The sequence below is a fragment of the Solanum stenotomum genome, chromosome 6 (genome assembly GCF_019186545.1).
Source record: "Solanum stenotomum isolate F172 chromosome 6, ASM1918654v1, whole genome shotgun sequence".
Taxonomy (NCBI): domain Eukaryota; kingdom Viridiplantae; phylum Streptophyta; class Magnoliopsida; order Solanales; family Solanaceae; genus Solanum; species Solanum stenotomum.
The window spans coordinates 52,017,604-52,030,469 of record NC_064287.1 but is presented as its reverse complement, the minus strand read 5'-3'; the positions used below and the strand labels follow the sequence as shown (position 1 = coordinate 52,030,469).

Below are 12,866 nucleotides of genomic sequence, written 5' to 3'. Positions count from 1 at the left end.
TATATTTCAAGATAGTAAACTTGTTCAATTAACCACAAGTTTTGCAGACAATTGCAAACTATAACCTGCATAAGACATCTGATGCTTATTGTTCTACAAAAACTCATCAAACTCTTATTCCAGGAAAAAAAAACTATGTAATTCACACTGCGTTACAAAACGATGAAAGTATTAACACATGTATACATGAAATACACCATTTCACTTGCTATAGTAGGTAAATTATTCTTTTTTATCGCGATGACGCGTCTTCAGGTACCCTGCCATAACACACAATTCGCAAAGGACATCAAATATAAGGGAACACTTGCAAATCGAAGCGTATACAAAGATAAACATATCACAAATATGTTTCGAGTTGGAAATTGAAATAATAAACGGTATTGAAACGAACACAATTATTCGATAAGGAGGCTAAGAAACAAACCAGGATCATATTGGCGTATCGGGCTCGATTTCGTTCACAATATCTACGGGAACAACCGGAATAGAGTCCCACCACTCCTGTAATCTCCTATTTCCTTTCTCATTTTGCTTGCTTTTCCCTATCCTTGATGCTGCCACAAAGCCGTATGACGTCACCGCCATAAGAATGAACTTAAAAGGCACCACAGCTAAAATCACCGCTGCAACGACCAATGATACCATTACCATATCTGCATGCTGCAATCAAAAGCGGATTCAGGATTTAAATTCAAGGGATTCATCGTTATAAGTTTTTAGCACTGAATACGAACCTTTTGAGATTATGAGTTCAGAAGTTAATATTTATTAAAATTTTAGTGATTCACGCGTATATATTGGGTTTAGTTGAACTGATAAAAGCATTCCACACGTACACCGGTTTCAATTACCGACTAAGTTAACAAGGGACAGAAGGAGTTGAAAGCAAAAAATGCAGGGCAAAATAACGTACCTTTGGAGCTTTCGAAACCAACACTGACCAAATTTTCAGTATAGTTACATTCATCGTTTGGATCAAGTCATAGACGCTTCTCAGCCCCAGTTGCGCCGACACTATACTTTCCATTGTTGTCTGATCGGATCCAGTGTAGACGACTATCCTGTCGACCTTATCTGGTATCCTCCTTCGTCTAGCCCATATCATCGCAGCGACAATTCCCAATAAGAGAGCAGCTATTGCCTTGCCGACCCACTCGCTACAGTCACAAGCATCCGTTAGCTCGTATAGGGACTTACTAAAACAATAGAAGTTCACTGTTTGACATCGAACGTAGGCAAGTGACAAAGCAGGAATAAGGAAACTCACTTGTAAATAACAATCAACGTCGTTACCACAAGAATGGTACTGGATACCGGCCTTTCCCATGAAAAAGCATCTTGAACATATGGAACTAACTTTTTTAGTGGTTTAAGCAGACCCTAAAGAAAAATAGAACATACTTTAGCACAATCGATATGCAGCATAAAGGTACATACACATATCGAGACCTCTTCAATTAGGAATACGAGATGCACAACACTTGTAAACAGGAGTAGAGTGGCAACCTACCATAAGAACCTGGACACTATTGCCGATTCCTTCGTCTTTCAGATCCTCGACCGTAGCTTTAGCCTTTTGAATTTCTTTAGCTTCCTCCCGCGACTGATCAATAGCACTCTCCAATGACGAAACATGGTCGACTTGTACTGGCGAAGTAGGGACGTCATTGATATCTTTTTGGATTTCTTTTAATTCTACACTTGGAACAAACATTTGGGAGACATTAAGGCTCCTCAAGATCGAGCTAGCACTACACGGGTGTCTAGTGTCAACTTTCTTCAAACTCTCGGCAAGCTCTTTAAGCACGTAATCTCCCTTTGGCAATTCATCGAGCAAGTCGAAAATTAGGAAGTTTTTGGGGCCTGGAGGAGATATCCTAAGCATTTCTCTAGCTGCATGTAGCCTAATGATTCCTAGTATTGTCCTCGCGTGCATTTCCCACGACTCCAATGGTGAATCTATTTTGAACTTCCGTAAAAACCTATGCAATAGCATAATTTCCTTCACAAGAGAAAGCCAGTGGTCGCGTCTTGTTGAGCTTGTTATTTCTGGAAATTCAATGACAACCCCTTCTTGCCTAAACGGAGAACACAAGTCGATTAATAAGTTGGCCTGGAATTCGTGATTACCTCAAGTTATGTTGCTGGGACACTTCAAAAATGCTGCCCCACCTGTTTTAGATCCTCCAAAAATGCATTACTTTTAAAGGATCCGGCATGATCCCGTCAACATTTTTGAAGAGTCCGAGCAACATATTCCTGAAGTGTTTAAGATGACTATTACCCGCTTTCTCATGTCTCTAGTAAATGAAAATGCAATTTAGTCCTCGAGAAAAGACCGAAGAACTTGATGCAATTTAGTCCTTGAGGAAATCCCGGAGAACTTGATTAACTGGTGCAAACATATTTAGAAGTCATTAAGAGTACTTACAATTCAGATGATTCATATACTATGGCCTTGTCGAAGAGAGGAGCACCCCATGGACCCGTGGCAGCTGTCTTGACACCTTGTTCACTGTCTTTCGAAAGATCGAGCTTAATAGCTTCTTTGTAAGAGAGAACACCAGATGCCTCGAAGTAGAGGGCATAGTTCGTTAGAGTCAGCCTACCTAGAAATAAGAAGTCCGTTAGAAATCCCGAGCCAGGTAACAACACAAACCACAATTAAAGGCAAGACATACCAGGCCAACTTGTGCCTCCAATGTGGCGCACTACTCTCTGCGAACTTCCAGTTCCTTCCACGTGTAGTATGAACTCATCGTCCACCATTTCCATGCCTGTTGGGGTTGTTTGTGTTTGCAAATGCTTCACACATCTAATCAATGGAACCAATCAATCAGTCAATCAACTATACCTCAACCCCAACAACACTATTATTAGTATTTTTCCAAACGAGAAACAAGAATTACTTTTCAATCTCTTTCAGAAACATGTCATAAGCGGGATAATGAAGTCGATTTTCCGTAGATGCTGTCAGTGTCTCGAAAGTAAATCGTCCATTAATAATATCGGCTACTAAATGTACAAGCGTCCCCATCCACAGGAATGCATCCTCTCCAACACCTGGTTCATTATCAACCTGTCAAATCAAACGTAAATGTACTGTAAGAATCTAAGGTATAACATGAAGATTTCGGGTACGTAGTTAGTTATTAGCTGTCCATTTTTCTTACTAGCATCTTAAGTTAGTGTGGTACAGAGAAGAAATACATATCACTTATCAGGAGGCGCGCACCAGATGAAATCCGAGTGTCTATCGAGTAGCACAATGTGACAAAAAGAAAATTTCTAGTTAAGATACAAGTTCCTTACAAGGAGCGGCATGACATCCGAGTAGAACAACGATATGTCATCTTGTTCTTGAGGCACTTTACAAGTTACTTTCCTGTCTTCTTTTTCTTTTGCCACGCACTCCTGTAATATAAAGGAAAAAACATACCACATAGCACATTTCATCAGGGGAAAAATAACGCCAAAGGCATCTGTAAAGGTAATAAAACCGTTCTTGTTCGCTTATGCTAAAAAACAGAATCACTGATATCCTATGTAGGTACAAACACAAGTCGACGTGTTAAGAGTGATTACAAGAGAAATATGGATTGAGATCCGTAATAAAAATGGAAATGTCGTAGCATCTAAATAAACTCGTACTTATAGAGTGATCATCTTACACATGGCGGACAAATAAATTACTAGAAGTAAAAGCCTATCAATTCAAGCAAGTCCAACTAGTTTATGCCCTCTTTCCAGACTTCTAAAAGCGGGTGGTTTTAAGCCAGAGACCTATTCTGGTTACAGAGTGCGGAAATCCTCGGTAATGAAACAAGGTCAAAAATTTTTTTAATTTCCTTAAAAGATAGGAGTAAATGACAGAAGAGTCGGTAAAACAACGATGCTTGTATTTTCCTCGGGGTCGAGATGAGATACCTTTTTCTCCCTGATCAACTCTAGACTATGAACTTTCAAATGTAGGCCATTCTTCGAAAAGTATGCATATGAAACTAGCATATCTAGGCACGAAACGGATAACATCAAACTGTTAGGATTAAAACATAGCAACCGCAGGAGCTAATAGGATCAAATCATTATAATTTGAAGCTTAAAGTAAACGATAACCAAAATTAAAGTTGTAGTAAAGACGATATCATTGGATAAAAAAGTAAAGCAAAGGACACTAACTGAATGTCTGTCTTCATCAGCTGAACTCGGCATTTGCCATGCTAGCATCATATCGAACGTGATCCGACTAAACGAACCGTCGACTAACGTCTCTTCCAACTTACTGCATACATCAGTGAGGGCCTTGGAGCAGCAAAATTCCACCAACTTCCTTGAATAACACCCCATTTTAGGATCCCATCCATCCTCAAATTCATGCACTAATTCATCCACAGAGGTGCCTAACCTCCTGCGACGAAACATTTATCAATAACGGTTGAAAACATAATTAAATACGTAACTTTCATTACTAAAGAAACTGGATTTAGCGACAGACAAATTTTGTAGCTAAACAACAAAATCCATCACCAGGGCCGGAACCACCCTTAGCCAAGGGGTGTCAAGCGACACTCTTTCGTCAGACAATTACATTGTATATAGAGGTCAAGATTTGGTTTAATATATATATATATATATATAGATACAAGTATTTACACCACTTTACACAAGTTAACAGGTTTAGTCTAGTGGTTAAGATGTTACGAAAATTCCTTAAGATCGTGTGTTCTAGTTCTATTAGCCTCATAATTATATTTTTTATTACAATCATTGACACTCCTTAGTGATAATTCTGGATCCGCTACTGTCCGTCGCAACGGATTAGCGACAAAGTTCGTAGCTAATTTCAGTTTTTTTTAGTAGTTTAGGTGAAATTGTTAGGCACTTCAACATGATATCAGAATGGACAAATTTCTATGATCGAGGATCACTGCTACTTATGATCACGTGTTTGACCCATGAAAAAGAATCAAACCCACCCTCGTAGTTCTCAATGAGCACGTGTAGGGTGTGTTGAAGACACAATTAAATAATACGAGAACATAAAAATGTGAATCTTTCTAACAACTTAAGTTAACATAAATGGGGTGATAATTACTTTTCACAATTTTGTATATATGGTGTATATAGTGGCAGAGCTAGGATTTTTAATAAAGGGTTCAAAATCTGAAGAAGTAAACCACAAACTAATTGAAGGGGGTTCGACATCTACTATATATACATAAAAAATAATGATAACCATATATAAAAATAGTAATATTTTCTACCGAAGGGGGTTCGAACCCCCTAACTCTATGTTGTCCCAATTTACGTGGCACCTTTCAGATTTTGACATTCAAACAAGTTTATATTTTATCGTTACCTTTCATATATCTTTTAAATATTTTGAGTTGTCAATTTTGTTGTGATTTACAATACTTTTTACTAATTTTCAAATATATAAATTTTATTTAGAAAACTTGAAGATTTTCTGTCCAAACTCATTGTCTAACTTAAACTGTCTCACTCCCGAAATTCGAACTATGCCACATAAATTGAGACATATTGAGTATTAATTATACACCTAATTCAATTATTTTCTTTTACTATCCTTTTCACTTGTTCATGGTCTTAGTATATCATGTTTTTCACTTTTATCTCATCACAAGTAACCATTTTTACAAATTTATATAAATACAAATAGTAATCAAATTCTATAGCACAGTTAACAAGGATAATATCTCTTGATCAACAACTACATACGTAACCTAATCATCTCGAAAGTAAGATCTAATAATAACAGTACGTATGCATATCTTATTTGTATCTTTTAACGATAGGAAAAAAAACAAATAACCATAGAAAGTAGTTATTATACTAGTTATAAAAAATGCAACAAAAATAGTAAAGAGAAAAACTAACATAGCACATGAATGAATAACGTCGTTGGCAATGGAAGATAGATGCTTCTTTCCCATCTTTTTATTAAAATTTTAGAATTATAATTCAAGGTTTTTGTGTATAAATTTTATATTTTTGTAGAAGACTAGTTCCAGAAAGAAAAAAAGAAAAATAAAAATTTATAGTGGGCTTCAGTTCTTTAGGATCTATAGGACACGTGTTCAACATGCAACAACTCATGCCCCTCATTCAGCCCTTACTCGACTTTATCGATATTTTCCCTATATTATCCTTATTAATTCTTCACATTATATTAAAAAAATAATTATCTTAAATTACTTTAATTTATTAAAATTTATTAATTTTACTCTTATAATTGACCTTTCCTTTAAAAAAAAAATGTAAACAATTAAAAAAAAAGTTTGAGAAATAAATTAATGAAATTATTTTTTTATTTATAATTTCTTAACAGATATGTGAAAGAAAAAAAAGTAACTAATATGAAGTACTTTGTATTTATGAGTTGTGTGTTCGAAACTTGACAATCCCGATAAAAAAATGAAATTTTAAAGATTTGCTCGGATAATAAACACCTTTTATGTTTACCGCTTCCTTCGAGATATAAAAGAATATATGATTTTAAATGTTCTCTTCATCGATAAAGCTTCAAAATAAAACTATACTACAATTGGTAAATGCTTGATTTTCAATATTATATTACATCTTGTCCTTGTTTATTTAAAGGAAATTGATACATTTTCTTTGAAACTAAGAGAAGGGAAAGAATATTAATATCTTAATTCACCTATATTACTATTATAAAAAAATATTAATTACTTTCACAAAAATGATAATGACACATCACTACAATTAGTATCACACCTTTATTTATCAAAAGGTATATCTTTATTGACTAACCAAAAGTATGCTAAGAATGATTTGGTGTACATAATGCCAAAGGTTATATTTAATATGTTAAATAATTAATTTGAATCGAGGGTCTATCGAAAATAAGTTTTCTAGTATTACTGTATTACACAAAATATGTAAGAATAAAAATTTAATTTATATAAGTGAAATTTAAACTGCAACAGGGCTTGCACATAGTCGAAATCTTTGTAATTGTGAAAACTCAGCGGATAATGTGTTACAAGTCAAAATTTTATGGAAGTAAACATAATTCTTCCAAAAATTAATATATTCTATATGAAAATATCCCAATTAAATCAAAATGAACTTTCTCTATGCAAGTAGCTCATATTGGGCCACAACTTATTGGGCTTGAGATGGCAAATACCAAGTCCAGCCTCCAAAAGCCCATAACGCTTATCGTTTAGGATCTTTTTTCCTTTTTCTGCCATTATTATAGATTTTCAAAAAGAAATATTAACTTAAATAATTGTATGCTCAGAAGAATAGCCAACAGATGTATAATATACATGTAGTTAATGTGCAATATATGTAGAATTTGTTGGTCGAACGGCCAAATGTGTAACTTCCCCGAAATATTCACTCCTTGGTTTACTTGTTTTAAATTGAAATTAAAGTTATATAGCGGTAACTAATATTATATCTTGTAGATGCCCTACACTGGTATAGTTATGAATATACTTATCAAAACTCTAAAAAACCTAGAAATATACATGTCCAGTTGAGATAGAATATGATTGTATCACGATGCCTAACATGTTGTGTCCAACTAAAAATTAAACACAATTCCACCAACGCTTTTTTGGATCGAGCCAAATTATTTATTGTAAATAAATGATGAATCAAGAGCTTTTTTAATAAGTATATCATAATATTGTGCTTGAAGAAATTAAAAAGGCAATGAATCGAATCTATCTTTCAATGTATAAATTCTTATAATCATCAAAGTAGAAATTCTCCCCAAACTTGTAGATGCCACTATACTTCCCAGCCATTAATCTCAAAATTGTCAGCTTGATTTACAATTCTTCTTTTCTTCATTTAACATATTAAAAATAGGAAAATATAAAAATAACATAATGTTTTCATTTGGGGAAAAAGAGACAAATATACCTTGAACTATCATAAATGGTATGCAGATACTCTTCGTCATACTTTTGGAACATTGGTGCCCCTGTCGTCCAAAAACTAAAGCATATATACCCTTTATACTAACGGACATACATGTGTCATAATCTTATCCACCGACCCGACATTTATTAAATATCGAATCGACAGATAAGATTACGCCACGTGTCCCTATTTAGTTTTCCGTTAGAGTGAATGGCATATATGCTCTAGTTTTTGGACGGCAGGGACACCAATGTCCCAAAAATATGACAGAGAATATATGCATATCATTTACGATAGTTTGGGTATACTAGTCACCTTCTCAAATCATAAGCACACTTGAAGTGAAAACACATGTAGTGTGGGGGGAATTAATTAGTTATTGGTTTATGTCCATTTCTACAATATTGTCAATCTCATCAATCAATCATTCATTTTAGAATTATGATATCATTGATTATGGATCAAAACAAAATCCTAGGTCCAATTCTTGATTGATTCATTTACTCAATATCAAATTCTTATCCTTCTCTAAGGTCACATGCATAGTCACTAACTTTATATATTTCCCAAAGTTGGATAAAAAACAAAGCATCCATTTCTTCCCACTATACCTTATTACTCAATTTGGAAATTATGTCCATTTTATTTAAGAATATAACAAAACTCTCTCCATACACTCTATTTCCCACTCTCAATAATTGATTCTCATTCTTTCTACTTTAATTCACATCCTTCTTTTTTTTCTTCTTTTTATTGTCTTTTGGTGTGACTAAGAGAGGGGTTTAGACTACATAGGATTAGTCATGTGTTGTCTACTCTCGTCTCTAGTGGAATAGACTTAAAGTAAATAGTATACATGTTTATACATAGTGCATAAATATATATAGAACCATTCGACCATTTAATTTATAAGTTTAAATAGGGATAATTACATGTCTGAACCATTTAGTCATCTAATTTATAAAACATGTTCAACGTATATACATAGTGCATACTTTATACAATATATACATATATTATACACAATATATACATCGATAGTGTATATGTTGTGTATATATACTTCAATTATATCGATAAATTAGTTGATCGAAGAATATATATTCTTAACTTTCCCTTTACATAAATGCACTTATTTTTTCTTTGGTCATTTAGTAACTAAATTCACTCGTTTGATTAATCTAAATATACCAAGCAGGCTAATTAAGAGGCGTAGAATATTTGTGTCTGGTAGAACATTCTATAATTTCAATATACTAAAACATAAAATATCGATTAAAGGTGAAGTGGTATTTACTGTCACATCCCTTGATTATAATTGTAGTATATTTCAGTGTAAATAGCAGGTTAGGAGACTTATGAGATTCTCTATTATAATCATTACTTAATTTATCGATCGTCGAGAATTCTTACGATAGGAAAATTGTTGTCATTTTCAACACTACAGAGTTTTAAATATAATTTGGATGGTAGCTATTCTTGTATATGTTTGCCACTTACTGAATACCACTCTGTAGAGATTCTTTTGACATCTTTAAAATTACTAAGGGGGGAAGAATGTATCTATTAATCTAATTATTACATGAGGTACTTTGACATTTAAATCAAATACAAATGGATAATAAAGATTTTTACCTATTTCTGATGCTTTATTTTAGTTAGATACCTAGCTAATTTTCTTATTATTTTCGTTGTTCTCTATGAATCCATTATTGATATCCCTTTTATCGGAAAAATACATTATATAAGGTAATTAAGAAAATAAACACTATTGATTGAATCCTTTTGATTGAAGAGCTAAATTTTCATTTTATCGATGAGTGCTCGATTTTCCATCTAATAATCTCCTCTTTCATTATTCCTTTCCTTCCACTCTCAATTAATTTCTTTATTTTTTTAAAAAATGAATCCCTTTTAATTTCCTTGTATATTTATATACCCCTTAGATGTGGCCCAGTGGTTTGGGCTTGGGACTTCTATGTTGGAGGTCTTAAGTTCGAAACCCCTTGCCAGCGAAAGCAAGGGGTTTGCCTTTTGGGTCGAGCTCGTCGCACCGGGCTTGCCTAGTGTGGGTTACCTCTCTCCTATATGGTTTGCGAGCTATTGCATAAGAGCGGGGGTTTTACCCTGTGCGCATCCAAAGGGTAGCGGCTGCGAATTTCCCTTGTCATAAAAATAAATAAATTATATCTTTATATTTAAATCTCCTTAATAAAATTCTTCGTCCGCCACAAAATTTAATCTCGGAGTTATTCTTTGCTTGGCATTTTGTATATATATACTTCAATTATAATAATTACAATAGCATATTCAATAAAATTTCATAAAATAGAGCGTAAAAAAGAGTAAAATATACGCAAATATTATAGTGTACTTTAATTATTACTCTAAAAATAAAATTTCGAAAAGAAATAAAAAAAAAAAATTAGGACTTCAATACATACTACTATATAATATATATCCTTTTGGCCCCTACCTTCAAACTCCCAAATAATTTCTAGGTACTTTCTTACGAATCATCCACTAAATTCTCTTATCTCTTCTTTTAAGGCTCACAATTGGATATACCACTTAATTTTATTCCCATGATATACACCTAGCTATTACAATGACACCTATGTTCAATAATTTTAACACTTAAAAAAATAATTAGTAACGAACAAATTCTGTTGTTAAACAATAAAAAATCATCACTAATTTTATTAAATAATAGATAAATGATGAATTATCAAAAAATCATGTTAAATATGGGCAATTTAACAATAGATTAGTGATGAATTTTATAGTTAAATATGTACTAACAAAATGGAATAAGCGACGGACAATTTCTATTGTTAATAATAAAAATTGTTAATTATATTTAATGATAAATTAGCTATGAATTATTAAGAAATATTATTAGCTACAAGCTATTAATTAGATATAGATTAACAATGAATTTTATAGCTAATTTTATTTTTTTAAGTCTCCAATTGGATATACTCTACCACTTGTTTGATTCCCTTGATAAACATGATATCTAAGTTCATAATATTCCTTCCAACAAAATATTTTTTTATATTCTAATACAAAGCACTTAGCATTATAAAAATAATAACTTTGAAGACATCAAACTTTTTGGATTTGTTAGCCATTTTGATGACTTTGACTAAAGAATAAACATTGTTTTCGAAAAAGATTTGTAAATACTTACTCCATCCTAAAATATTTGCTATTATTTTTTTAGAATAAAACTATTTGAACTTTAATCATATATTAAGATATACTTTTTTATTATATAAATATGAAAAAAAAAGTAATTTAAAATATATTTTATACAATTTTTATATTGAATTAAAAGGGAATTAAACATCATTATCTTGACTTGAAAAAATTAAAATCAACAACTAATTTGAGAGTAAATTGGAATAAACATAGGGAAAAGCAAAGAGGCATCACTATCTTGAAAACTCAAACCAAAATAGTATTTTAATTAATTAAATTCCCATACATTTGCTTGGCAAAGTTATGGTTGCCGCCCTTTTGATCAAACCATATAATCCCACGTTTAATTTACTTGGACATAAAATAATATTTTAGTAATATACTCCTAAGTCCAACTCTGGCGGTCCCTATTTATTTGTTATATTTTCTAACTTAATTTCTTTTATTTATTTTGTCATTTTTTTTAAATTTAGGAAGGATAACTTTTTTTTTATTTTATCTTAGTGTATTAATGTTGAGTTAATATCTTTGAAAAATATAGTAAAAAATATATTTGAAATCTTATTAATTAGTGTGTCAAGTTAAAATTTGACAAGTAAAAAAGATCAAGAGACTAAATTTTAGTCAAGCACGTTTCTTACATAATTAAAAAGAGGGAATATATATATAATTTAATATAATATAATAAATTGAATAGGAATCAATTTCCGAGGAGGCAGCAATAAAGCAAAGTTCATTTTCAAGATCATACTTTTCTTGACTCCCCTTTTTTCCTCAAGGCTTTTCTTTGCATGAAAAATATAAGAAAAAAATAATGTTTATTTTTAATATTAATTATTCAGCAAATAATTTATCATGACCTAAATTAAATATCAAGTAATATGAATTTTATGATAAAATATTTATATAAGTAATTATTTTTCTATAAAATATGTAAAGTTTAAATTGAACCAGTAAAAATGAATGGGAGGAGTAATGAATTTATTCAATTCAATTCAATGTGATGTTCTTTACATTGTATCAAGACTTATTTACTTCTATATATCTTAAAATGCATCATCTAGATTATATACTTTTGACACAATATTATAAGAAACAACCTAGCTAGAGCACTGTATAATAGAATAGACCCAACCCCCTACCCACCCACACAAAAAAGATCTTATCACTTTTCTTGTTCAAGAACTTCCTATATTATATATAATTGATGTAAATAATAAGAATCTCAGTTTCTCATTTTATATGAAGGTATTAAATTAATTAAATAAAATCATTTTATATAAAAAGAAATAATCGAAACTTATAATTTTAAATATATCATAATATTTCTATAACTCTAAATCATATCATAATTTAGTTTTTTCTTTTTGGGGAAGGGGGTGGAGGGACCAAAGAGTGTTGAAATTTATATGGTCAATATTCATTCACAAGTAAAAGAAAAGGGGTCCATCCACATGTATTTAGAGCACACTTAGATGCTCATACAAAGATCATTATTATTATTCTCTTGTTTACTAAATGGCACAATATATTTTCATACTCTTAAAACTCACAAAAAAAAATTTAAAAAAATTCCATTTGAGTTTTTATGTTCCATAAAGTTTGTAAGTACTATTTTCATGTGGAAAAAAAATAAATTCATATTATTTTTTTTCTCCTATAGAGACGTATAAAAAATCCCTTTATTGTCATCATCTATATAATACTTCACTTTGCTTTAAATTCTCTTTCATTCTTCA

General features: G+C 31.7%; 1 protein-coding gene across 1 annotated transcript; it reads right to left on the bottom strand.

Annotated features, from left to right (window-relative positions):
- Positions 1-432: 432 nt before the first annotated feature.
- On the bottom strand, positions 433-5,964 carry LOC125868884 (uncharacterized). Its single transcript, XM_049549449.1, has 10 exons — positions 5,902-5,964; positions 4,183-4,411; positions 3,316-3,417; positions 2,913-3,082; positions 2,685-2,818; positions 2,435-2,612; positions 1,514-2,081; positions 1,271-1,383; positions 917-1,160; positions 433-663 (listed from the first exon to the last, which is right to left on the bottom strand). The coding sequence occupies exons 1-10, from the start codon at positions 5,955-5,957 to the stop codon at positions 433-435; spliced, it is 2,025 nt and encodes a 674-aa protein (XP_049405406.1). The 5' UTR covers positions 5,958-5,964.
- Positions 5,965-12,866: the final 6,902 nt, after the last annotated feature.

Excerpts from the sequence above, each read along its gene's own strand:
- LOC125868884 (XM_049549449.1), bottom strand. The coding sequence starts at position 5,957 with ATGGGAAAGAAGCATCTATCTTCCATTGCCAACGACGTTATTCATTCA. Across the intron at positions 2,613-2,684 it reads TGGAGGCACAAGTTGGCCTG|GTAGGCTGACTCTAACGAAC; the intron begins GTATGTCTTGCC and ends TCTTATTTCTAG. Across the intron at positions 1,161-1,270 it reads ACGTTGATTGTTATTTACAA|CGAGTGGGTCGGCAAGGCAA; the intron begins GTGAGTTTCCTT and ends TTGTGACTGTAG.